The following is a 23,331-nucleotide window of genomic DNA, read 5'->3' on the forward strand; positions in this document are numbered from 1 at the left end:
GTGGAGCCGCCGCGGTTGGAGAAGATCCATGGAGCAATCTGGGGATGAGGGGTCGCAGTCTCTCTGGGCCTTGTTCCCCCGCATCCTGTGGCGGTACGGTGGGGAGGAAGTTCGCGGCTAATTGCGGAACATGGATGCTGGGAGCTGAGACACTCAGCCGGCGTTCCCCAGCTTGCATGTAAGTAAGTGACGGCTCATATGGATTGGGAATGCATGAGATGTACGAAGAGACTCACATTGACTTGGCAATAAGCCAAGCAAGCGAAGGCTCCAAGTCAGTCCTTGCTCCTCTGCCTCCGCATCCATAGTGATCCGATCAACTGGACTGACCCAGCAGCTAGGGGCTGGAGGGAGCCCGACATCAATGTTGCTACCGCAACTACAATCAAGACCTTCCCGAGGTCTGAATTTGATATCCTCTCTTTAACTTGCAGTTCCTCCGCCCAGAATTAAGATGACATAAACCCTGACTGCCGCCATACGGCTAGTTAGATTTCCCAAGTATCCGTATTCCAAAGACCAAAACCCGCTCGCTTGCATTGCGTCAAAGTGCCTCCCTTTCCTCCCTCAAACATCTATTTGCTTCCAACCACGCACTCGCCACCAGTTAAGCAGAGCAGCCTAAAGTAGACATTACGTACTTTATATGCTCGGGTATCCCATCTTCACTTCCCCCATCTCAGCCTTCACAACACCCGCTCCCTTTCCCCTAACAACACCTCTTCCAAGACGCAAACACTTGTCCAGCACAGCGCTCATTCACCCGCTTCCACAGCCGTAACCGTGGGCGAATTCAACTCCACCCCGGCCGCCGCCGCCGCAGCAACCATCTCCTCCATCCCCGGCGTAGGCGGCACCTCCTCCCCCGCCCCACCAGTACAACCACCGACACCATCAATCACCGACCCCTCCCTACTCACACTCGCGGCCCCGTCCCCATTACTCATGCTCGACTGCGCCAGCTCCCTTCGCCTCCTCCTCATCCGCCGTTCCTCGTCGGCCGTCTGCCTCCTCGACCGCCTCAGGTTCTCCCTCTTCTCCGCGTCGGCCGGGTCATCCCCGCCGTCGGCGCCGCTGCGCATGCCCTGGAGCAGCAGCGCCGCGCGCTGTGCCACGTCGTCTTCTTCACTGCCCCCTCCTCCCTGTGCTGCTCCTGCCGATGATGCCGCGTCGGCCGGTAGGTTGGCAGTAGCGGGGCTGAGGAGGTTTGATTTGGGGGTTTTGCTGGGGTCGTCGTCGCCCGCCGCAGGGCCCGAGGCTTCGGAGCCCGGGCTCTGGAGGGACGGGCGGGCTCCTGACGGGCCGTCGGAGCCGCTGCCAAGCTGGCTGAGGTCGGGTATTTTTTGGCCCGAGGCGATGCGCACTTGGTGACGGTCCTTGAGGCGGGCGCGGCGGCGCCGGTCACGCGTGTCCCGGGCCTGCGGTGCGGCCGCGCGGAGCTTCTCGAGCAGGCTGTCCATGGCGCCCGTGGTGGTCGGCGAGGCCGGGTTGGTGCTGTCTGAGGCCTGCGCCGCCTTCAGCGCGTTCTTGCGCTTCATCGACGCCTCGTTCTTGCGCCGCTGCTCCTCAAGCTGCACGTTCTTCTGGTGCGACTTCTTCCACTCGTTGACGAAGAGCGCCAGCTTGGCGAAGAAGTCACGCCGCGCGTTCTCGTCGGACGGATCTTCGCCGTAGAAGGTCATGATGTCGTTGTAGGTGCGCACCATCTCCTCCAGGTAAACCTGCATCTGCTCGGCTTTGCGCCGCGCTTCCTTCATGCATCGGCCCACAATTTGCAGTACGCGATCCTGTGGGTGGAACTTCTTGGGGTCCGACAGACTGCCCGAGTCAAGGGCCTTCTGCACGTTGTTGATGTTGTCAATGTAAGCTTTGGCATCGGCCTGCAGTTGCTCGATGTTGATCTTCTGCACCGTCATTACGCCCGCAATGTCGTCGGCGAAGTTCTCCCATTCTGGGTACTGGTTGCGGACAATGCGCTCGACAAGATCGGCCAGTGTAGACTCGTTCTTGTCGTCCTTTACCATACCCAACCTGGCCAGCGAAGACAGCTTGAAGCCGCGGGCTTGCTTGTTCGGGTCATTCATGTAATTACCAATATCCAAAATGAGGCCGAGGACGTTCATCAGCGATACCGAGTCTCGAAGCGACTCAGATACGCTGACAACCAGGCGCATCTTCTCTGTAATCTCGTCATAGTCGGGTTCGTAGCTGCGTGTCAGTGAGAGAGCCCGCATCCTGCTCTTCCAGTAGTGGTGCAGCTCAAACGCTGTTTGCAAGAAGATCTGGTCTTGCCTGGTGAGTTCGGACGGGTCTTGTTCGCGGTTCTCCTTGTCGGCTTCCGGCCCTGTCCAGTCTTTGCTATACGGCGCTAGTTGCTTGGCCGTGTTCTCGGGAATAACGCAGAGATCATCCTTCTGCAAAAACTCCATAACCACAGGGTTGTCGAGCACTTCAGCATCACAATGAATAATCATCTGCACCACTTTCTCAACCGAATAATGCGAGAACTTGGCAAGGGCAATTTCTGATCACGGTTAGCACCTGTTTTAGACTTTTTTAGAATATTTTCGAAGTGGCTTACCGAAGGCTTTCCGCAGATCAGTCGAGATGATCTGCTTCTTATCGTCCTTCTTAGAACCCCCTTGACCGATTTGTTTGATCTCCTTGGCCATGAACAACTTCTCGACCTCGTCAAGAATACCCTTCCGGCTGAGTTCGAGATACTTCTCTTCCCTTTCTTCTGCCGACGGCGCGTGAGCTGCCCAGTGTGTGGTAAGCGGCGAGTCGACCTTCTCCCAATGGAAAGCCTTGAGCTTCTTCTTAGGCCGAACAACCGACAAACCGAGGGACGGCGCCGGCGAGATGTGATCTTGCCGAGATAGGAAATGACCCGAGAGCGCCCCTGGCCCGGGTAGTGGAGGGGGCGGCGGTGGCATACCCTTGGCTCCAGGCAAAGGCGGCGGAGGAGGAGGTGGCGGTGGTCCACCACCCATCGGCGGAGGCGCACCGGGAAGCCTGCCAGGCATCGGCGGCGGTGGTGGAGGAGGTGGTCCGCCCCCAATAGGAGGCGGAGCACCCGGGAGCTTGCCGGGGAGAGGAGGCGGGGGTGGAGGAGGCGGACCGCCACTGAGAGCAGGTGCTGGAGGTGGCGCGCCTGGGATCTGGGCCGGTAATGGAGGAGGCGGAGGCGGTGGAGGCCCGCTGGAAGTAAGTGACGCGGACGACGGTGGAGTCGTGTCGGTAACCTCGATCTTTGGGGGCTCAGCGTCGCTTGGTGTAAGTGGAGACTGCGATTCCAAGCTTGGATGAGATGGGCCCGTGGTGACGCCGTCCCCTTCTTCTGAATCACTGCCGTCGTACTTTTTGACCTTGCCCTGGAGTTCGCTGAACATACCAGCGGCTTGCTTGGGGTCCATGACAGGCCGCTTGATCTCAACCAGCCGCGGCTTCTCGTAGATAACGCCGTCCTCGTCCTCGGCCACATCTTCAGCCTCTTCCAAGACGTCCTTGACCGGCTCCACCCGAGAGCCAACGGGCTTCCTTGGAATGCGGGTCGACCTTTTGACGCTCCCAAGCATGCTGTTGGTGAAGTCCCGGGGCGCAGGGGCTGAATCCCCGAAGCCATCCATCTCTTCCCGCAAGGCTCGCAGCTTGTCTGAAGGGCCGAGGGCTTCACCCCATACTTTGCCTTCGAGCTTATAGACTGTCTTTTGACGCTCAAGCTGCATTTGAAGGCGCTCCATGAGTTTTTCACGGTCGAGAATTCCCTGCATGCGTGCCGGGTCGTCGTCACCCAGCTTCGCCCCTTTAGCAGCGCTCGATGCTGCCACATCCTGAGCGTCCCGAAGCATAAGATACAGCTCGCGCGTCTCGAGCTCATACCGCTGTGCTTCCTTGGCCCTGAGCGTTTGCAAATTCTCCAACTCTGACTTTAGCCCTTCGGCCTGTCTCCGTTGCGCCTCGATGAACCTGGCCTGTTCATCAATTTGCTTCTGAAGCTTGGCGACTAGACCATCGGCACCTAATGCCAACTTCTCCTTCAGCTCGTCCCTCTCTGCGATCGCCGCCTCCGCGATCCGCCGCGTCTCGGTCGCCTCATCGAAGGCCTGACGGGCTTCCGAGTCAGTGTGTAGCTTGTCGAGCAAGCTCTGGACGGTGAAATTGAGGCTTTGCTTAAGGTCCATATCCGGCAGGCGCCGGTCCATGGCGACATAGCTCAGCATTGAGTCGACAAGCTGGAACATGCGAAGCCGCTCCTCATTGTCGTTATCCCTGATGAGGAGAAGGTGCTGTAGGGCCGAGATGAAGTAGTCTTGTGTCTTGGTACCCTTCAGCCGTTGCTGTATCGCGTCGACAATCTGGACTGGATCGTTGAGATCCCTGACATCTCCGTCTACGCTGTCCTTGATGCTGCTGTTCTCCCTCTCCAACATGTCCTCGTAATCGATGGCTTCATTGGTCCGGAACCGCTCGATTTGCTTGTCAATCAACTCGTACTGGAAAGCCTCCATCTTGTGCAACATCCGTTTAATGCCACATGCCGTGAACTGCGCTCGAATATGGACGCGCATCTGGAGATCCTTCTCGGCGGCATCGATCAGCATGTTGACCAAGATGAGCGTCGCCACGGCGTATTCCATAAGGAGATTCTCCATGCCGATGCCTCCACTCCGCACCTCCTCGCTCGCGCCCACAAGGCTGCCCATCTTGCCTCGGCCATCGATGGTGACTTCGACAAGGCGCATCCAGGCGTCGAAGCGGCCGTTCTCCCCCTGCTGGTTCTTGGCGACATCCATGGCCTCAATGACCTTCAGATGTCCCTTATTATCAGACCAGTGGCAGAGGAACGTCAAGACTTCGCTGACAAGCTTCCTTGTCGTGAGCCTGGGCGAGACTAGGGACGTGGCCAAGGCGACGAGAACCTGCTGGTGAGCCAGGGCATCATCGGCGCCGAACTTGTTGTTCATCAAGGCCTTTAGACACTTGACAATATCGTACTCGCGGTCCAAGTTCTTGTCCGCCTTGCCCGACTCCGCTCCCGGGCCCATGGCGCTTTTGCGGTTGATTTTGAGAAGCACGTTGGTCAACGCCACTTGGCCCTGGCACTCGATGAACCGCTTGACCCAGCCAATTTGCTGCGTGCGGAGGTTGACCTCCAGGCTGCCGAAGCCCTTGCTGTCGAGCGAGTTCTCCATGACCTTGCGCACGTACCACTCCGGGCTGCCCTCCTCGTCGGGCATCTGAGTGAGGTCGACGTTGCTGTACTGGCCAATCTTAGCGGTCTGTCTGCGTTTCTGTTCCCCCTGCCACTCGGTGAGTCGGTCCTGGTAAATCAGGGTCCATTTCTTGGACGACGGATAGGCCACCATCTGGCGCTTGGCTTGGTCCGGAAGGTTGTGCCATCCCCGTTTCTGCATGAGCGCCAGAAACATCTGCTCGATTACGCTGTCGTCGTCTGGTTTTGGGAAATAAAATGCGTCGCTGACTCCAGAGGGGAACTTGGTGAGGCGATTCTCCCTGGGCGAGTGGGGAGACAAATAGGAAGACTGGGACGAGAGACTAGGTAGTGCTACTTTGGATGAGCGATGGTCCGCAAACTGGCCGAGGTGGGATTTTCCGTTACCTGACATGATACTTGCTGTGTCGCCTGAGCTACGGCCTCCAGACGTCGCATACGAAATGTACCGGGAGTTATGAGATCCCGTCAAGCTGCTCTCTCGCGGCGGGCCCCATTGCTGATACTGAGCTTGGCGGCCGGTAGAGGCCATTGTGATGTTGGACGCGGCGGGTGGTGGGCGCGGTCCCGGGGGATATGGACTGGTGGGACGCACAGCGGATGGGTCGAAACTTGGATATTGGTGGAAATCGCTCGTCAGCTTGTTCAGCTGGTGCGGCAGCGGTTCTCTTCGAAGGGGCATCTGATCGAATTTCGGGAGATAGTCGACCGGGACCGGGGAGCGCCGGTCGGCGCTCACGCTCTCGTACGGGATGGTAGTAATGACGCCGGCCGTCATGTTGATCCCGGACTCAGCGGAGCTGGGACGGTCTAACGATACAACCGACGAATCTCGTTGGTGGCGCGAGTGGCGAGAGTTCACGGAACTGGCATCGTGGTCGGCGTACAGATGGCGGCCGTCATCGCCCGCGCTCCGTTTCTCGGCTTTGTTTTTGGAACGGTGGAAGAAGGAAGAAGCCTTGCCGCCAGAGGAGGCCCGCGACTTGTCGTAGGAAGACATGGTATCGGCGGGAAGACAGATGGCCGTCAGTCAATGCGCGGGCTGCGTCGGTCTGTCGGATGGGGAGGCGTGGTATTTGCCGTCAACGAACTTTGTGTCTCAGACCCAGGGTGCATCGCATCATGTTTTCTGGGAGGTGGCCGGGGTCTGGAAGCGTCTCGTCGCAGCGACGAGGGTTGTCTTTTCTGCATAAACCGAGGACATTCAGCATGAGAACTGGTTGGTACCACTTCCCCAGGGTTTTTAACAAAGCGGGAGGTCGAGGAGAACCCAGACATACAGGCTGCGATTTTTCCGGCTCCTGTAATGGGGGGATCGTCGACAAACAAGTGCTGGGGTCGGTTGTAGTGGCACGGGGGGTAGTCTTTGATGGTGTCGTCGGGACCGGCTCGAAACGAAAATCGCCAACGAGTTTCTTGGGCTTGGCTCCTGCGGCGTTGCACGTAGCTGCTTCCGTACACAAGTAGCAGCCCCTAGGGCAGCGGATGGAGGGTCGAGCGGCTCGACGTTTAAGGAAGGGGGGCAACCCGCTGTGGAATACCCCCGGGATGGTTTGCAAGCTTCTGGGCTAGTGGAGCAAGTCTTGGAGTGCAATCAAGCTGATGTTGGAGAGCTTCCCTGCCCCATTTGCATCCCAGAATTGATACCAGGACAAGAACGAAAGGGGCGTTCGGCCTGAGACGGTCTAGCGAAGATCAGCCCCTGAATCCCTGGCCATTTAATCCCTGATGTGACTCCCGAGGTAACCTGCAGTACCTCTGTACCGAGTCGGATAATAGGATCGAAGTGTACCTAAGCTTTATCTTTGAAATGCCATTCCTTGTATGATGCATCGTTCCTTTCTTTCTCTCAATTCTCCTCCCATTTTCTTGCACCTCATTGCACAGTACGGGTAGCAAATCAGGGTTCCTGGTGTTTACTACTTGACGGTTCCACATTGAGTGCGGGATGTGCCAAGAGTCCTAGCGGACTTCGGCGCCAAGATCACCTCCCGGCAATCGCTCTGTATGGCATGGGCAGATTCAATCCCGGCATTTGGTCAACATCACCGTTGGATTAATCGCCGAACTTTGACGGCGCCATTGTACAACACAGTTCCTTCATCAGCTTCGAGGTTAGGGTGCGTCCAACTGAAGAGCCCCCAGCGCCTTCCCCTGGGCCGTCCGGCGCAATGGGCGCAACGGTGTCGGCCATCAAGGTAACGCAAACTATGCGCCTCTCAAAACCTCCCGCGGACGGCTTGTTGTTGCTGATCACTTTCCACAGACCCTGATTATCCCGGCCATCATCTCTCTCCTCCTCTTTATCGTCTCGACCTTCGTCCTCCTCCCCCTTTGGCAGCGATACCGAAACCGATACAGCCAATATCTCCCGCTCGAAACAATATCGAACCAGACACTGTCGTTGCGGGGGAGGATGCAGGGCGCCATGGCGCGCTTCATGGCCCCGTCGGCGTGGAGGGCAAGGGTGTTGGACCGCGTTGTCGTGGCGGACCGAAGTTCGTCGGACTCAGAAGATGGGGAAGAACTAGGTGAGGTGGGTGAGATGGCTGTGAGGCGGGTGTTGGATCGACAGAGGGTTGTTCACGTTGACAGTACCCCTAGGTTAAGCAGAGAGTCAGTCTGACCTTGATTGACCCTTGCTGAACAGTCTGGCCGCTAACTACTTGAGTAGCTTAGAGGAAGGCTTTATGGATGACAGTGATGACGAGAGTGAACATGGCAGAGGGCGATAGATCTATCAATCCGGCGATCATTACGTTTCAGTATATCCCCCGGCGAAGAAGCGGCTTCTTATGTACCCCTGCGTCTGGAAGATGTCAACTGCATGTGGCTTTCTATACTCAGCGCAGTTAACGGTTTCACAGACAAACGGCTTCGGACCAACAACGCGACAGACCGACGCTGGTTGCTGCTGTAACTCTGATTGATGGTAGTGCTCTCTTGGGTGAGGGTATCGCATGTTGTGCGCTCCGAGGGCTTTCGGTATGGCTACGGAGAACTCCAAAGTATTTGACACGATTTGAACTCTTGCATCGTACGAGATTAACGGTCTGTTCTACAAACTGAGAACTAGGTACCTGCTCCAGTTGGTAAAAAGGCAGCCCTACATCACAACCCTGGCTTCCATTGTTTCCGAGGTCGGATGGTAATATTGGTCCTTGTCCACACACAGTACGCTATCCGTAATGCGTATTTACAACATGCCCGGGGGAGGGGGGCGGGAGGGAGGAAACGGCTGCATGCAAGTACAATAATCCGTACAGTGAAAGCGTTACCGGATTCATATGCACATTACCTAAATATGGTAGCGTCACTTTAACTTCCTTTAAGCCAAGACGCCGAATCTGGATCTCCGATAAGCGCACGCCCAAGGAGAGAACTCGACAGAAACATCCATCTGATCTTGCCTTCAAGTTTTCGGCGTACTCGCCACCCCTTCGGCCTTGCAGTTTACCTTCCACGATTTGCTCCCTCATAGACTCCCTTCAAGACGACCGAATTGCTTCGTTCAACCAAACTTTCGCATGTTCCTCCGCCCAAGGTAGCACCCCGCAAATCAGAGACGATGGCAACTCCCGAGAAGCAGGCTATCGAGTTCAAGAACCAAGGCAACAAGGCCTTTGCTGCGCATGACTGGCCAAGCGCCATAGACTTCTACACCAAGGCTATCGAGTTGAACGACAAGGAGCCAACGTTCTGGTCCAACCGAGCGCAGGTCCGCATAACCCCGCCAGTCTCCTCTGCCGGCGCTCCATGACGGTCGCCTGACTGACCGAGTGCATCTCCGTACCAGGCATATCTGAAGACGGAAGCGTACGGCTTTGCCATCCGAGATGCCACAAAAGCCGTCGAACTCAAGCCAGACTTCGTCAAGGTGCGGCCTGTCCCCATCTTCGGCGCAAAAAAAATCCGCCGCGCAAGGCTGACGACCGCTGCGGCTCTAGGCCTACTACCGTAGAGCGACGGCATATGCGGCTATCTTGAAACCCAAGGAAGCCGTCAAGGACTTCAAAACGTGCGTCAAGATCGACCCGGGCAATAAGGATGCCAAGCTCAAGCTGGTCGAGTGCGAGAAGATTGTGCGGCAGCTAGCCTTTTTCGCCGCCATTGAGGTTGGGGACGAGCCGTCGGCGGCCGAGGGGCTCGATGTGGATTCGATTGCCGTGGAGCCAGCGTACGACGGCGTTCGGTTAGAAGGTGGCGAGATGACGCAGGAGTTCATCGACGACATGACGGAGCGGTTCAAGAACGGCAAGACAATACACAAGAAATACGTCTACCAGATCATTCTGGCCGTCAAGAAGCTTGTGTACAATGAGCCCACCATGGTTGAGGTCGAGATACCTGAGGGTGTTGAGCTCACTGTTTGCGGGGACACTCACGGTGGGTCCCAATGGTTTGTATGGGCACAAGATCTGGTAGAACTGACGGTTGTGGCAGGGCAATATTTTGATCTGATGGAGTTGTTCAGGTTGAACGGTGCGCCGAGCGATAAGCACTGGTATCTGTTCAACGGCGACTTTGTGGACAGGGGCTCTTGGTCGACCGAGATCGCGCTCCTGCTCTACGCTTACAAGTGGCTGAGGCCGAACTGCTTCTTCATCAACCGGGGCAATCACGAAACAGACGACATGAACCGGGTATATGGTTTTGAAGGCGAGTGCAAGGCCAAGTATAACGAACGGTAAGTCTGTCTAACCCTACAAGCTCTTCCGAGTGCTAACACTCCCCGCAGCGTGTTCAAGCTCTTCTCTGAGAGCTTCTCTGCCCTCCCCCTGGCGACTTTGGTCGGCAAGAAGTACTTTGTGCTGCACGGGGGTCTCTTCTCAGATGACAATGTGACGCTAGACGATATCCGGAAACTGGATAGGCACAAGCAGCGGCAGCCGGGGCAAGCCGGATTGATGATGGAGATGCTATGGACAGATCCTCAGCCACAGCCTGGGCGTGGCCCGAGCAAGCGTGGCGTGGGTATGCAGTTCGGGCCGGACGTCACCAAGCGGTTTTGTGAGAGAAACGGCCTCGAGGCGGTCATCCGCAGTCACGAGGTGAGGATGGAGGGCTACGAGGAAGAGCACGACGGGAAGTGCATTACGGGTAGGTGGTTATCGATCGCATCGTATCCCAATTCGGACGTGACAGGTGCTGATACTCACCCACCAGTCTTCTCGGCACCGAAGTATTGCGACATGACGGAGAACAGGGGAGCATACATCAACATCGACCGCGATTACAAACTCAAATTCTCACAGTTTGATGCCGTCCCACACCCAAACATCCGGCCAATGGTGAGTCCATGTCGACCCAGGTTAGGTTGTGCATGTTGCTAACGTAAACCCAGGCCTACGCGCAGAGCTCCCTAATGTCATCCCTGATGTAGACAATAGTTTGCAGATGCTGAGGACCAAGAGAAGTTTATCTCTGAGATCTAGAGGCAGTTGCATACCCTGCTGACCGGCGTTTGATTAGCCCATCATGGCCAAATGGTATCGGCGGGCGGCCGGGCGGTATCAAGAGGAATGGCATGTGGTGGGGTTGGATCGGTTGTTCAGGAGGCCAGCTCATTACCTCCTTCCCCCTGCACTACTAGGCAGGCAAGAGACAGTTTTCTCCGCTGTCTCGCCAGCTTAAGTAGATAGCCAGACACTGAATTTAGACGACCTAGCTGGGCAGCCAGCCAGACATGCAATGATTAATACCACCCATAATCAAGTGAATCGATCTGGTGCTCTCCTCAATAATCAATCAGCCCATAGCTTTTCTTCCTCCTCCCGCCCGATCAAACTCCCCAACCAATCGCCACATGCCCCCAACCGCAACACCATCCTCCCTCCCTGCGCACTACTGCTACTACTCCCGCTCAATGACGACGCCGAAGATGCAAGCGGAAGTCCCGAAAACGCCGTGACGCCCGCCGCGAAAGCGGGCAGGTCCTCCCTCGGTACACGCACCCACGCCGAGTGCGGCTGCACCAGCAGGATGTCGAGGCTCATGCCTGCGCCCGTGTCGCCCAGGAATTGTCGGAGGGCGGCGGTCAGGTAGAAGCGGAGTTGGAGCGCGTCGAGGATTGGGAGGTTGTTGTTATTGGGGATGCCGTTGGGGGCAGGGTTGACGAGGGTTAGGTGGGCGTAGGCAAAGGGTGGGTGCTTGAGGGTTGCGGTTGTCAGGGTGCGGGTTTTGGGAGTGGGTTTGACGTTGATGGTGCCGGTGTTGGCTGGACTGGGATCGAGGTCCATTTCGTCTGGACCCGGGTCGGCTCGGGGCGGGTGGTTGGTGGTCATCTTCTGCTATTTGCCTTGGTTGCTGGTGGTGCTGTTGTTTGGAGTGGTTATGTAAGTCGAGCCTGATGAGTTTGGAATTTGAGTGGACGGTTGAGAAGGGATCGTTTAGCTTGACTGTTGCGAGGTCTGCTGGGGGAGATAGCAATCTAGTTGGTGGGAGAAGAAGCAAGATCAAACTCTTGAAGTCCACTTTCCAGAACTGATCTGAATATTTTATTTTGAAGTTGTATTCACATGGCATAAGGACAGTCCGGAGTTCCAGGTTTCGGTGAGAAAATTACGATTTCGTCATGCGGAAATCGGCATATGAATGTATCGGAGGATAAATTCCGATTCTGCAATGATGCACCCGACGTCACACACTCGACATCGGCCCTTGCTTAACTGTGGCCCGGACGTGCTGCCCGTGTATTCCTTACATCCAAACTCGGGCACTTGGGGAGGAGCATCTCAAGATAGGATTCTTGAGGTATCGCAAAATCCCTAGAAAGCCTCTTCCCCGCTTCAATCGTCTTGGCCACCAGCGTGAAATCAATCAGTTCCATCACTAACACGTCTCCAACGATCCACTATCAATACACACCATCAATACCTGTCGACACTCCTCGAACCCAGCCAGACAATAATTCAGGATCGATCTAGCTCACGACTCCGAGGGCATATTGCCTCCTCCAACTGACTGTGGCTGGATTTTGGAGCCATGAACTTTTGTCCTGTCCTCGATCCGATTTGAATTGGGTATCTCGGTAGCCTTTCCCTGGAAAACGTCCTTTCTCTGCAGCAGCGCATTTGTCCCGCCGTTCCAGTCAACGGCCCAAGAAAACGGATCATATCTATCGGTAGTATCAAGATTTTTACACATGGATCTCGAGCTCTCACACATCCCGCGCGCTGTTGGCGCCGTGATCCGCATACTTGGTATCACAGTGTGGACTCTACTTAGTCCAGTCATCGGGCTGCTCCATGGCTGTTTCTGGGTCCTGAAAGCAGTCCTCTGGTCGGTGTTCGTGGCGGCCCGCATCCTCATATCGCCCTTGCTTGTCCCATGGTACATAACACAATGGTGTTGGGAAACGGCTCTAGTTGTGTACGAGGAGTTTAGGGTACGCGCACCTTGCTCCAACTGCCGCTAACCACACTGACATTCATACTCCTGCAGCCGTTGCTCGTATACGTAAGCACGCCCTCAATGCATTCAAGCCCCCAATCCTTACACCTAACCCCGACACCTATCCATCACAGTGGAGCTTCTCCATCTATATCGGGGCCATAACCGGCGTCCTCATCGTTGTCCTGACCAACGTCCTCATGGACGTACTGCACTATTACATACCCTGGCTGGCCCCAGCGCCTCAGCCTCAGCCCCAGCTTCAGCGCAATCGCAGAGCATCAGCTCACCGACCACGACATTACATCCCCGCTCCCCAGCGACACCCTCACGTGCCCAGGGGGCAAGAGGAGGAAGGCAGCAGCAACACCAAACACGCACGCATCGCCAGCCCTACGTCAGGATCGGAGTCGGACAAAGAGGAGGAGTCCTGGAATGCCGAGGACGCGCTCAGCCGGTACAGCATAACACCTCCGGCGGGTGCTAAGACTCCGTGGCGGAGGGGGACGCCCCCGGCTAAGGTCCGGGTCGAGCCTACGATCCATGAGGAGTCTTCTGGGTAAGGGCAAAAGGGATGACGATCTGGTTTTGAGACTTTGGCGTCGCTTTGAGCGGTGCTTCTGTTTCGGCCAGGGCGCAGATACGTTGAAGCAGTTTGGTGTCTGGCGTTGTGGGAAGGGTTTGTTTGTTTGTTTGTTTGCTTCTCTTGGGTGAACAAGCGTTCGAACAAGATGAATACAGTTATTAGTGAGGGATGACGATATCAGCGTAATACCAAGGAGGAAGGGTATCGATGAATGTATTCTTCTTACGCGCCAAACCATGCCGGCCAACCTAGACCAACACCCATTACGCCAGATCCGAGACTAGAGAAACCCCAGCCTATTTCCTCTTCCTTCCATGACGTACTTATGTCCATGGCCAGTTTAAGCCGTATCAAGATGATGAACGTAACCATCAAAGCACATCTTGACCTCATCGCCACCCGTACATAAACCGACCTTCCTCGGGAACCATCTCGGGAACGACAGGCGCTCTTGCATGCAGTTCCTACCTGCGGTACACATCGCGGTCTCGCTCCCGATCCCTATCCCGCTCCCTGTCGCGATCGCGAATCGGCGAGCGACTCCTGCTCCTCGTCCGACTGTTTCGCCCGTGATCGTCATAATCCCGCCTCCGATCCCAATCAGGCCGTCTATCATCCCGGTCATCCCTCCGCCGCGGTCGGTCATCTCTTCTCGGTGGTGCATCGCGGTCATAGCTTGGGATGTACGTGTCGACGTCCTGCCGAACCCCACCTCCGCCGCGCGGTCTCCCGCCTCTGCTGTCACGGTAGCCGTCTCCATGATCGCTGTCGGCGGGCGGCGGCGGGCGAGGCGGCAGACCACGGTCCCGGTGCCACGCCGGCAGTCGCTCCTCCGGTCCCCGGCTGTTGCGCGGGTACCGGCTGCCGTTGACGCCGTTCCTCCCGCTGAAGCTGTCGTTGCCGAAAGACGCATTAGGGCCGTCGTGGGGCCCGCGGCCTACGGTACCGCCCTTGGGGGCCGGCGGGAGCGCTGCTCTCCTGTCGTGGAATTTCCTGCGGTCAAGCTCGTGGCTTTCTTCAAACGAGGGGAGATCACTAGGTTTTGCTGGGTACGGGGCGGTGCGGAAGTAGGGGTGTTGTAGGGCGTCGATGGCGTTGACGCGGCTTCGCCAGTCGAGCTTGAGGAGTTCTCTAAGGAGCGAGACGGCACCGGAGCCATATTCCCGAAATCGCTGTGCTAGGTTCCCTGGTCTCGGCCTTGGTTGCAGCGTTTCAGCGCCTGGTAGTGACCGCCAGCCGGGCATGTTCTCGTCTGTGGGTGTCCCGCAAAGGTCAAAGATGATCTCAAGCTGGTGAAGGTCGCTGTCTCCAGCCAGGATGGGTTTCCCAGTGAGCATTTCGCCAAACACACATCTGCAGACGGTTAGCTTCACCATTTGTTCAAGATTGGTTCGTGGTCTTACCCGACACCCCACATGTCAATAGCAGTGGTGTAGCGTTTCAGGTGCATCAATAGCTCGGGAGGCCGGTACCAGCGGGTCACCACCAGGCTCGTGTAATCCCGCCGCCCCTCGCCGCCTCCCCGGCCGGGCTTCGGAACCTCACCCTCGTAGTGCCTTGCGAGACCGAAATCTGCAATCTGGAGGATGCCCTTGTTGTTGATCAGAAGGTTGGCTGCCTTCATATCTCTGTGCAAGATATGGTTTTCATGCAGGTACTTCAGGCCTTCAAGCAGCTGGAGCATATAGCACTTGATCTGCGGCTCGGTGAAGTGCACCGAGGGGTTGTCGAGCAGGCCTGAGAGATCATGATCCATGTAGGGAGTCACCATGTACATGATGGGTCTCTTCCGCTTGTCGGCTGGAGGATAGGTTAGCAAATGGGCGGCGGTGTCAGTCATCGAAGGGATGGACTTGCAGCTCCTAACTGGATGCTCAACGGCCATGTCCTCCAGACGGAGAATATTCTTATGCGAGAGGAGTTTCAGCAGCTTGATCTCTCGAAGCGCCGTGATGGGGAACTGGGCAACAGGTTAGGAGGCTCATGGGTGGGGCAAGTTCTGCAGAAGAGTACTGACGCCATCCTTCTCGTTGTGCATGATGATCTTCTTCAAGGCAACAAGGGCACCAGTCTTCTTCGACCTTGCCCGATGTACCTCGCTGCAGCAGCGGTCAGAGCGTTGAAGAGTAGATCAACCAAGTTTCCAGGCACTTACCCGAAGGTACCCTCGCCGAGCTTGCCCAGGACTTCATAGTCGGTGATCCGCGAGCACCCCAGGAAGCTGTTCTTGGGTCGCTGGTGGGCGATGGCGAAGCTGCGCGGTGAAGGAGCACCACCGGCCTCCCTTGACTCGAGGATGCTCATGATTGATTTGGGGTCACTTCGATTCGCTTAGATGAGTGTTGGCGATGGTCGCGCTTGGGTGAGGCGCGATTCGAAAGGTGCTGATCGCCGATAAAAACCCGTAGTTGAGAGGCGAGGAGAAGGCGTGGGCTTCTCAGCTAGGAATAGTAGGCGGCATGGCAAGGCCGAGGTTCTTATTGGGCGTTTGCTTTCAATCGTGGTTTGCACACAATAAGCCTGAAATCTCGAGGTTAAACTTCAGTTGCGCAGCATGGGCAGGTGAAAGTCGATAGCGCTTGAACCTTGCTGGGCAGCACCGCTGTGCACGGACCAGATATGTTACGTAAAGCTTAATCCGTACACCGTCAGGTGCAGTACGCTACCTGGGATGTTTCATTCGGGCATTGTGCCAGGTTTCTCGGCTCATACCCGAACCCTGGACCTGTAATCGTCGCTCCTCTCAACGACTCCAAACGACGACTTGCCTCACTCCATCGACAAACGGCACCACCCACGACCCGTGCGCAACACCCTCAATTCGACCTGTAAAAAGGTCCGTACGAGCTCGCTCCCGCCTGCCCCGGATTTTCGCTAACCAAAGCATTCCCAAAGACAGATTGGCACGCACAACAATGGCCGCCGGCGGACCACCAGTTCGCCCCATCTACCGGTTCATGGCCACGGGCCTGGGCGCGTCAATGTGGTTCTGGGTATGTCGAAATCCTGAAAAGTTCTGTTCTTGCTCTTCCCGACTAATGGACGGAACGCACAGATCTTCTACAGGGCAAAGAAGGACGGTATGCACCACGCAATCCGACGAGTCGTTTGCTTGACGAGAAGCGCAGCTGACACACCATTGCAGGGCCGGTCCTTCTCGGCTGGAAGCACCCATGGGATCACTAGACGCGAAAACAAAGGAGATAGACAGCGGGGCAAGTTCCAGGAAACCTTGTACATATGCTCAACAATCGACGCACTCCCAAGATCGGCCAAACAAAAAGGACGTTGTCTACCCCAGCTAGATCCAGGATCCCAGCCGGCACAACGTTTCGAAATTGTCAATAGAGAATTTTTGCTAGGCGAGTATGGCTATAAAATAGTCCTCTTGGGTGAGATTGTTCCCAAGGGTGGAAGAAGAGATAGCAAGGGGCGGCATTCGGACAGACCTAGCTCAAGATCTTGCACAAATTTATCGTAAGGGGCCTCAAAATCTGCTCTAGCCTCGTCACCTCTATCCTTCATTTTCTTGTCTGACGGTCGTGACAAACTCCTAGCTAGCCGCGGCTCCGCTGGTCCGCTCAGCCCTAGACCACATGGTTACGTCAAGTCAAAGGGGCAAAAGGTCCCAGTATATACGAGACGGGTGGTTCGGGTGGTGTCCTCGACGACTGAGTCGTTCCTGATGTCCTAATTAGGGGACCTCGGTTGCCACCAAACATCCGCTAACCCAGACCACGCGGAGCTTAACCCAAATGGAGAGAGCTCAATCGGATTTGAATCAGCGTTGCTTTGCATCAAACCCCGAATCCTCTTGAAATATTTCAACGCGCCGTATGTACAACGTCCAACGCTATGCAATCCACGACCCCTCTACCTCTAAGTTAACAATCTTTCTATCCCCAACTAGAACAACATCTGTTCCTTAGAACAACATCTGTTCCTTAGAACAACATCTGTTCCTTAGAACAACATCTGTTCCTGTATGACCTTGTACTGCTTCCTCTTCTTCGGCCGCTTTAGCACCGATTGCTTCAACCTGCCAATCAACCTCGCCAGCGGTTGGAAAACCCAGTGCTCCCCTGTCCACGCCAGAGCAAGATACAACATTCCCAGCCCGACGATGAAGAGCTTGAAATTCCAGCTCAGGTACGTGAGCTGCATGACCTTCGATAGCCATTTGAATGGGCTAGCAATCATCACCATCGTGACGAAGAGGGCGGTGACTATTGTTGCGACAAACGGCCCTGGAATCAAAGTCAGTAAATCCTAAAGAAGGACCTGCAAGAACTGAGGGGATAACCTACAGTTGTTCAACGCAGAGTGTCTGAACGGTCGGCCAGCGTTGAGCACCATTCCCGCAAAGATGTACTCACAACACGACGTCAGAAACAGCGCCGTGTTCTCCGAGTTTTTGATGTTTGACTTTTCCGGATCAATGAAGGGCGGGATGTACCACGGCTGCCTGCGGACAGCCACAAACACAACGGCTTGGACCACGATGCAGATGTAGATCTGTCCCAACAGCGGCGTGAGAACCTTGCGCGAGACGAGGTCCGCCGTCGGCCGCTTCCGGCAGAGCTCCGGGAACGGACCCGCCCAGCTCATGAAGACGGCGATGGGCAGGATGAGTGCCAGGTCGATGAAGAGGAATTGGAAGTCGCCGAGGTTAGACGCTGAGGCGTACAGAAAGCTGACCGAGGTGAACTGGATGGCTGAGTATAAGCTCATGTACTTGAAGCAGCTGAAGCTGGTGACCAGCGCCGCCCGGCCCTCGCGGATCACCTCGGGCACGCACCGGATGTCGAAGATGCGAGACGTGAAAGGCGCGGCAACCGAAGCCTCGGCTTCGGAAAGCGAGATACCCACGTCGGCTGCTTTGAGCGCACCGCAGTCGTTTGCGCCATCGCCGCAGAAGCCGCATGAGTAATCGATTCCCTGCAGCTTCTCGACCAGCTCATGCTTCTCGTCCGGAGACATCCGAGCAAACACCTTGCCGGTCACCAGCATCCTGTGCATGACCTGGGGCGGCGCGAAATCGACTACCCAGCGGAAGATATCCCCGCTGACAGCGACCGAGTAATTGCGCAGGTTGGAGATGTCATAAGGCAAGGATGCGTCTCCTTCCGGGGGAGGTGGCAAAGGAAGTAGAGTGATGGGGTCCAGTCGGAAGATCTGGTTGTCGATGCTTTCCCACTGCAAACTGGCGTTTTGGTCTCTCGCATGGCCTGTGAGAAACCGAGGAACGAAGCAGTGGGCGGTTTTGTTGATCATCCCGCATTCCCTGGCGACGCTGATGGCGGTCAGGATGTTGTCTCCGGTAACCATGACGGTGCCAATGTTGGAGTCCAGAAGCTCACTGATCACCGAGGCAGTGGTGGGCTTGAGCTTGTTCTCGAAGATGATGAAGCCGACAAAGTCAAGGTCGGATTCAACCTCGCGCCGCTTCATCTTTTGAGCTTTTACCCAGCTGAGCTTCTTGATGTGCTTGGTGGCACAGCCAATCACGCGATACCCCTTATGGGTGTAGTGTGACAGGAGCTCTTCGTAGTCGGCGGGGACTGGGGTGTGTCAGTGAGGAGGGGATGGACTGCGTAGTCAATATGGGACTTACATGTCTCCGGTTTGCATATCTCCCGCATGCACTCTGGTGCTCCCTTGACATAGATGTCTCCACTAGGGCGACCAAAGGTCCTTACAAGGACACTTGCCCGCCGTAACTGGGAGACGAACTCGAACGACCTCAGAACTCCGAGCTCGAACGGTACCTAGCGAACTATTAGAGTACAAATATGGAGTATCGAGTGAATGAGGGCAAGCTTACGGATTGCGCAAAGCCTTGTGCAGTGCCGTTGGCCTGGAGTTTAGAGCCTGCTGGAGGCCTAGCAACTGAAGGATGAAGATTCCCCTGTTCTTCTTCATCGGCATTGGCCCCTCCCAGGTTGCCTTCCTCGAAGGACCAGCCGGTAAACTCGAACATTTTGAGGTCAAGGGGGTCGCCAACTGGCTCACCGTCCACTGTCCGCAATGAATGGCAGGTTGCCATGGTGTACAATGCTGCGTTCCGCGTGCCGATTTGGTCCTTATTCCCCAGAGCTGGACTATCATCCGGAACGAGTTCATCAGGACGGGTTAGGAGGTCGGTGAACCGGTTGTCAGCACGGGAGACGACGCGAACCCCAAGAATGTCCAGGCCTTCCTCGGTCAGGGTTCCAGTCTTGTCGAAGCACATGAGATCGAGTTTGCCGCCCACGTTCACTCTCTGGGGACTGATACAGAATATTTGCTTTGACCTCAACCGGCCTAGAGCGAAGCTTGTGCCGATGGTTAGGGTAGCGGGTAGGGCCGGGGGCACCACGATGGTAATTAGATCGAGGGCGCGGATGATGATCAAATGCCATTCCAATCTGAGCCTGATGAAGTTGACGAGCGACGCGGTGAATCCCAGCAGAGCGACGCAGGCCATGACAGAGATGTACCGGAAGGAGTCTCTGTAGAACTTGAAGCCTGAAGGCTTGGGAAAGAGCATTGAGCGTACTAATGCCCCTTTGGTAGTGTTGAAACCGGTCCTTACGACCATGGCGAGCGCCACAGCTTCTTCGTCCTGGTCTTCCTGCGGCCGCCGAGCGCGGACGATTCTGGTGCCGCAGAACAAAAAGTGCTTAGCGACTTCCGGGAGCATGGTCGATGCTGAGAGATCCAATTTGACTAGCGATTCATCAGTTGCCGGCGTCTTGGACACGGGCACGGATTCGCCGGTAAGCATGCTTTCGTTGACAATGCAATCGCCGCTGAGCAGGAGACTGTCGGCTGGGAACTGGCTGAGACTTGGATCGCTGACTTCGTACACGTCGCCCGGAACAAGATCGCTTGAAGAGATGTACCGCCCTGAACGTTGTCAGTGGCTTGCTCCCTGAGCAAAAGGGGGGAAACGTACAAAATCCGTTCCGAAGGACTCTAACGTCACAGACAAACCGAGATATCTCGCGAAGCCGTTTCATTGTCTGGGAATCGTCAGTCACCAAATCAAGGCTGTCTGTCACAAACTGCGCGACAGCTTACAGATCTTGTCTCGATGAGCGTCGTCGTGATACTGCCCACGGAAATCACGAAGATGGCGATGGCGTAGTAATAATACTGGTCAAGTGACCAGAGAATCAAGCTGGCGACCTGGAAGACGTAGAACGGATGGAACACCTGTCTGGGGTCAGCACGGTCAAGCGGTCGGTCATTGGGCAAGGGAATTACCTCGTCAACTAGCAGCCGGAACACCGACTTTTGTTCAATGTCGATGAGGTTGCTGCCAAAGACAACATCACGGTGTGTCTTCTCTTCGCTGTCGATGCCGGCACGGATCTCTCGAACATTGGACCATAGAGGGTCCTTCCAGCCGTTGCAGAGGAGGAACTTGTCTCGAAGAGGTTGGAAGAACAATCGCACGTAGCGATAGTTGATCATTCTCAAATCTCGCAGGATGGGATCTTGGTCCTCGTCCATGTGGAGGTACGTATCCATCTTTGCAGGGGCTCCGAACACGGTTGATAGAGACCGCCCGTACGGTCTCGACTCGACGTTGAGGATGGCCATCTCATTCCATTGATTCTCGACAACCACCCACTGGCAATCCCGGAGTGATGCTTGCTTGCCAACCAGTTTAACATGCCACCGAGGCAACCAGCGGAAGACAAGCCATGCCAGGCCCCCTGTCACGAGGCAAAGCAAAGCATATATGGCAAGCCCGGTCTGGCTAGTCCGGAAACCCGCAATGACAATGTACAGGTCCTCATTCACCATGTAAACTTTCTGGCTGCAGCGGTTCCCGCTGTGCCCGCTGCCGGCGGACACGCCGCTGTCGCGCCTCAGCAGCCTGCTGCGAACCGAGCCCCTAGATTGTGTCGAGGTCCTACGGAGGAAAACATGGTCGTTGTAGTTGGATGTCCGCTCCATGTCAATCGAGTCTTCCTGTTCTTCAAGATCCTCCTCGAACGGCAACTCGTCGAGGTCGCCAACTAAGGGTCGTCGGTCGTCCGGTGCAAACGTCTCACCACGTTCCTCACTCTCGTCCTCGTCCTGGTAGAAGGAGAAGCTCGCTGTCGAGTCGGCGCGGGCGCGACGATGGCTGAATGCAGAGACGCTCGTTGGAAGAGACTCGGCCATGGGCCCGGCGAAGACCTACACTCGTACGTGTTAGCAGACGCGGCGCGCTGCATATGCACAGACAGCAACAACTGACCTCATCATGCGCCATCTCCACATCTTCGAAGATGCTCGCACTGCTCTGGTTCGTCCCCAGCTGGTAAAATCCGGTGCCACGATTGCGTGTCTCGGGCATCGGGCTGGGGTCCCCGCCGTTGGCGTCCCGGGGGACCGAGTCCTCGCCGTGGGCAGCCATGTCGGCTTCTCCACCTTCTCTTAAGACTCGGTACTTGTACGGTGCCAGAAACTGATGAAGCGTCCATGCATCTTAGAGACCAGTAGATAATCGGGGAGGGTTAAACGCCAAATGGATGCGCGAGATATACCTGAGTCTGTCACAAACACGCGCTTTCTCCGACCCGAATCGAAGGATCCGAAGCGCACTTGTGAAACTGACTCCGGACAACACACAGTGACGTCGGTGTGCCGAGCCATGAACCCCGCTACATGCATCCCCGGAGGTTCCTGGTTTCTTGGCATCCCGGCCTCTTGGGTGCGACCGGGACGGTACTTGTACACGTACTTGGACAGAAGACGGAGTAATAAAAGGCAGGTAGATCGTCCTTGAACATGTTGCGATCGGGGAATCATCTGGGACTGACTGTTCGCTTCAAGGTTTATGGCCTTCAAGACTTGCTATAAGGGTGCTTCAAGAAACAGAATCCTCGACCACAAAAGCTGATGAAATAACGTTTGACTTGTTGGCACCAATTCTCCCCGATTGAGTATACAGGCACAGAACTGCACATTACCACCCTTTAGATTGCTCATTTCGATGCTATGGGACATGGAAATGGTTCATCTTACCTTCGAAAACTCGAGCTGTCGTACATTAATGAATGGAGTGACGGCACCTCAAAGAGATCCTGGTGCCTTGCAGTTCTTAGCGTCGCTTGCCTGGCTCTCACTGTAGTTGTAGCAAAAATCAAGATCTCGCAAGTTTGACACGAATCCACTGGCTTATTATCCTCGGCCAGCACGACATCTCACAGTAAATGTCAAGCAGTGGTACCGTTGCTGTGCAAATGTCGTTCGAGACAGGACTACGACAGTAGGTAGGCATGTTCCCCAAGACCTCGGAATATGAGAGCCTATTTCGGCTGTTGAGAAAGTGAAGATGTTACTGTGTAGGCGGTCGGGCTGTGAGATACCACTTGCACACGTCTTCCCTTCAGATTAGAGTGCCAGCTATTCTCGTCTTCTTACTGTGGAAACAACGCTTCGTCCGACCACCGCCTTGTGAGTGGGAATTGATAGGCTCATAAAGAGGAGCCCGCCCATGTGGTCCGACACCCACGATCCGAGTGGTGCCCCTGGACTTCCTGCCTGCCTGCCAAGCCACTGACAGCCAGCCGTTCGAGGCCATCATGCCAGTGGGGCGGGAGGCGAGGAAAACTCAGTGATCCCTGAAGCTTTCACGCTCAAGCGGTGGCCGAGTGTCGATGGCCGTGGACTTGGTCTTTACAAACCAGGACGGAGCGGTGAAGGTCGCTATCATCGAGAAATTATCCAGTCACGCAAAGTGGCCGAGATGCCTTAGCGGGGAAAATAGCTGAGCAAAATTAAACCGTGCCACGTCAACCCAACGTGGCTGGGTTGCGAAAGAACCTAAGACTTGGTCAGATGTGGCTCGTGGAGCGGCGTTGTGGACGAAGGATACAGTAAGGTTGAGATGGGGATTTTTGTGTTGTCGTTCAAAAGAATGCAATTCACTCTGAAACCCAGCGACAACAAGCCAGTCCAGCGGTGGATGGTACCCCTGGTGACAGGATTTTTGAGCGTTCGCACAAGCCACTGCCCCGCAAATTTTCTCGAATAAAGCGCCCCATGTAGCACTTCCCCTCCCTCAACAATTCTGAGCAACTAACAAGGGAAAGCCACGGGTCATCCATCTTTTAGTTTTTTTTCCAACTTCTCCTTC

General features: G+C 55.8%; 8 protein-coding genes across 8 annotated transcripts; 4 read left to right on the forward strand and 4 right to left on the reverse strand.

Annotated features, from left to right (window-relative positions):
• Positions 1-255: 255 nt before the first annotated feature.
• Positions 256-6,631, reverse strand: N657DRAFT_222315 (FH2-domain-containing protein). The gene is made up of 4 exons (XM_062786290.1): positions 6,517-6,631; positions 5,624-6,421; positions 2,582-5,569; positions 256-2,524 (listed from the first exon to the last, which is right to left on the reverse strand). The coding sequence occupies exons 2-4, from the start codon at positions 6,234-6,236 to the stop codon at positions 756-758; spliced, it is 5,370 nt and encodes a 1,789-aa protein (XP_062651458.1). The 5' UTR covers positions 6,237-6,421; positions 6,517-6,631; the 3' UTR covers positions 256-755.
• Positions 6,632-7,003: 372 nt separating this feature from the next.
• On the forward strand, positions 7,004-8,449 carry N657DRAFT_641698 (uncharacterized protein). The gene is made up of 3 exons (XM_062792196.1): positions 7,004-7,434; positions 7,503-7,852; positions 7,911-8,449. Exons 1-3 carry the CDS (start codon positions 7,408-7,410, stop codon positions 7,969-7,971), a joined length of 438 nt encoding a protein of 145 aa, XP_062651459.1. The 5' UTR covers positions 7,004-7,407; the 3' UTR covers positions 7,972-8,449.
• A 355-nt stretch (positions 8,450-8,804) lies between these two features.
• On the forward strand, positions 8,805-10,619 carry N657DRAFT_653843 (protein phosphatase 5; the record flags this gene model as incomplete). Its single annotated transcript, XM_062794449.1, has 6 exons — positions 8,805-8,954; positions 9,184-9,622; positions 9,680-9,923; positions 9,975-10,336; positions 10,403-10,527; positions 10,581-10,619. The coding sequence occupies 6 exons, from the start codon at positions 8,805-8,807 to the stop codon at positions 10,617-10,619; spliced, it is 1,359 nt and encodes a 452-aa protein (XP_062651460.1).
• A 361-nt stretch (positions 10,620-10,980) lies between these two features.
• N657DRAFT_653844 (uncharacterized protein) lies at positions 10,981-11,520 on the reverse strand (the record flags this gene model as incomplete). Its single annotated transcript, XM_062794450.1, has 1 exon — positions 10,981-11,520. One exon carries the CDS (start codon positions 11,518-11,520, stop codon positions 10,981-10,983), a length of 540 nt encoding a protein of 179 aa, XP_062651461.1.
• Positions 11,521-11,882: 362 nt separating this feature from the next.
• Positions 11,883-13,191, forward strand: N657DRAFT_669486 (uncharacterized protein; the record flags this gene model as incomplete). The annotated part of the gene is made up of 3 exons (XM_062795490.1): positions 11,883-12,623; positions 12,680-12,694; positions 12,763-13,191. Exons 1-3 carry the CDS (start codon positions 12,381-12,383, stop codon positions 13,189-13,191), a joined length of 687 nt encoding a protein of 228 aa, XP_062651462.1. The 5' UTR covers positions 11,883-12,380.
• Positions 13,192-13,323: 132 nt separating this feature from the next.
• N657DRAFT_661746 (Pkinase-domain-containing protein) lies at positions 13,324-15,770 on the reverse strand. The gene is made up of 5 exons (XM_062795112.1): positions 15,370-15,770; positions 15,232-15,313; positions 15,072-15,174; positions 14,618-15,014; positions 13,324-14,567 (listed from the first exon to the last, which is right to left on the reverse strand). Exons 1-5 carry the CDS (start codon positions 15,516-15,518, stop codon positions 13,679-13,681), a joined length of 1,620 nt encoding a protein of 539 aa, XP_062651463.1. The 5' UTR covers positions 15,519-15,770; the 3' UTR covers positions 13,324-13,678.
• Positions 15,771-16,123: 353 nt separating this feature from the next.
• N657DRAFT_641703 (uncharacterized protein) lies at positions 16,124-16,441 on the forward strand. Its single transcript, XM_062792197.1, has one exon. It carries the CDS (start codon positions 16,130-16,132, stop codon positions 16,328-16,330), a length of 201 nt encoding a protein of 66 aa, XP_062651464.1. The 5' UTR covers positions 16,124-16,129; the 3' UTR covers positions 16,331-16,441.
• Positions 16,442-17,004: 563 nt separating this feature from the next.
• Positions 17,005-21,803, reverse strand: N657DRAFT_641704 (uncharacterized protein). Its single transcript, XM_062792198.1, has 8 exons — positions 21,448-21,803; positions 20,463-21,386; positions 20,277-20,411; positions 20,152-20,218; positions 19,039-20,102; positions 18,829-18,982; positions 17,522-18,775; positions 17,005-17,461 (listed from the first exon to the last, which is right to left on the reverse strand). Exons 1-8 carry the CDS (start codon positions 21,604-21,606, stop codon positions 17,178-17,180), a joined length of 4,041 nt encoding a protein of 1,346 aa, XP_062651465.1. The 5' UTR covers positions 21,607-21,803; the 3' UTR covers positions 17,005-17,177.
• Between the last annotated feature and the right edge of the window lie 1,528 nt (positions 21,804-23,331).

The sequence above is a fragment of the Parathielavia appendiculata genome (assembly GCF_033297405.1).
Source record: "Parathielavia appendiculata strain CBS 731.68 unplaced genomic scaffold N657scaffold_2, whole genome shotgun sequence".
NCBI lineage: Eukaryota > Fungi > Ascomycota > Sordariomycetes > Sordariales > Chaetomiaceae > Parathielavia > Parathielavia appendiculata.

Coding starts and splice junctions, on each gene's coding strand:
- N657DRAFT_641698 (XM_062792196.1), top strand. CDS start 7,408: ATGGGCGCAACGGTGTCGGCCATCAAG. Junction 7,435..7,502: donor CAACGGTGTCGGCCATCAAG/GTAACGCAAACT, acceptor CACTTTCCACAG/ACCCTGATTATCCCGGCCAT. Junction 7,853..7,910: donor ACCCCTAGGTTAAGCAGAGA/GTCAGTCTGACC, acceptor CTACTTGAGTAG/CTTAGAGGAAGGCTTTATGG.
- N657DRAFT_222315 (XM_062786290.1), bottom strand. CDS start 6,236: ATGTCTTCCTACGACAAGTCGCGGGCCTCCTCTGGCGGCAAGGCTTCT. Junction 5,570..5,623: donor CACAGCAAGTATCATGTCAG/GTAACGGAAAAT, acceptor CATCCAAAGTAG/CACTACCTAGTCTCTCGTCC. Junction 2,525..2,581: donor TGATCTGCGGAAAGCCTTCG/GTAAGCCACTTC, acceptor AACCGTGATCAG/AAATTGCCCTTGCCAAGTTC.
- N657DRAFT_661746 (XM_062795112.1), bottom strand. CDS start 15,518: ATGAGCATCCTCGAGTCAAGGGAGGCCGGTGGTGCTCCTTCACCGCGC. Junction 15,175..15,231: donor TGCACAACGAGAAGGATGGC/GTCAGTACTCTT, acceptor CCTGTTGCCCAG/TTCCCCATCACGGCGCTTCG. Junction 15,015..15,071: donor TGAGCATCCAGTTAGGAGCT/GCAAGTCCATCC, acceptor CCTATCCTCCAG/CCGACAAGCGGAAGAGACCC.
- N657DRAFT_641704 (XM_062792198.1), bottom strand. CDS start 21,606: ATGGCTGCCCACGGCGAGGACTCGGTCCCCCGGGACGCCAACGGCGGG. Junction 21,387..21,447: donor TGGAGATGGCGCATGATGAG/GTCAGTTGTTGC, acceptor GTACGAGTGTAG/GTCTTCGCCGGGCCCATGGC. Junction 17,462..17,521: donor ACACTCTGCGTTGAACAACT/GTAGGTTATCCC, acceptor CTTTGATTCCAG/GGCCGTTTGTCGCAACAATA.
- N657DRAFT_641703 (XM_062792197.1), top strand. CDS start 16,130: ATGGCCGCCGGCGGACCACCAGTTCGCCCCATCTACCGGTTCATGGCC.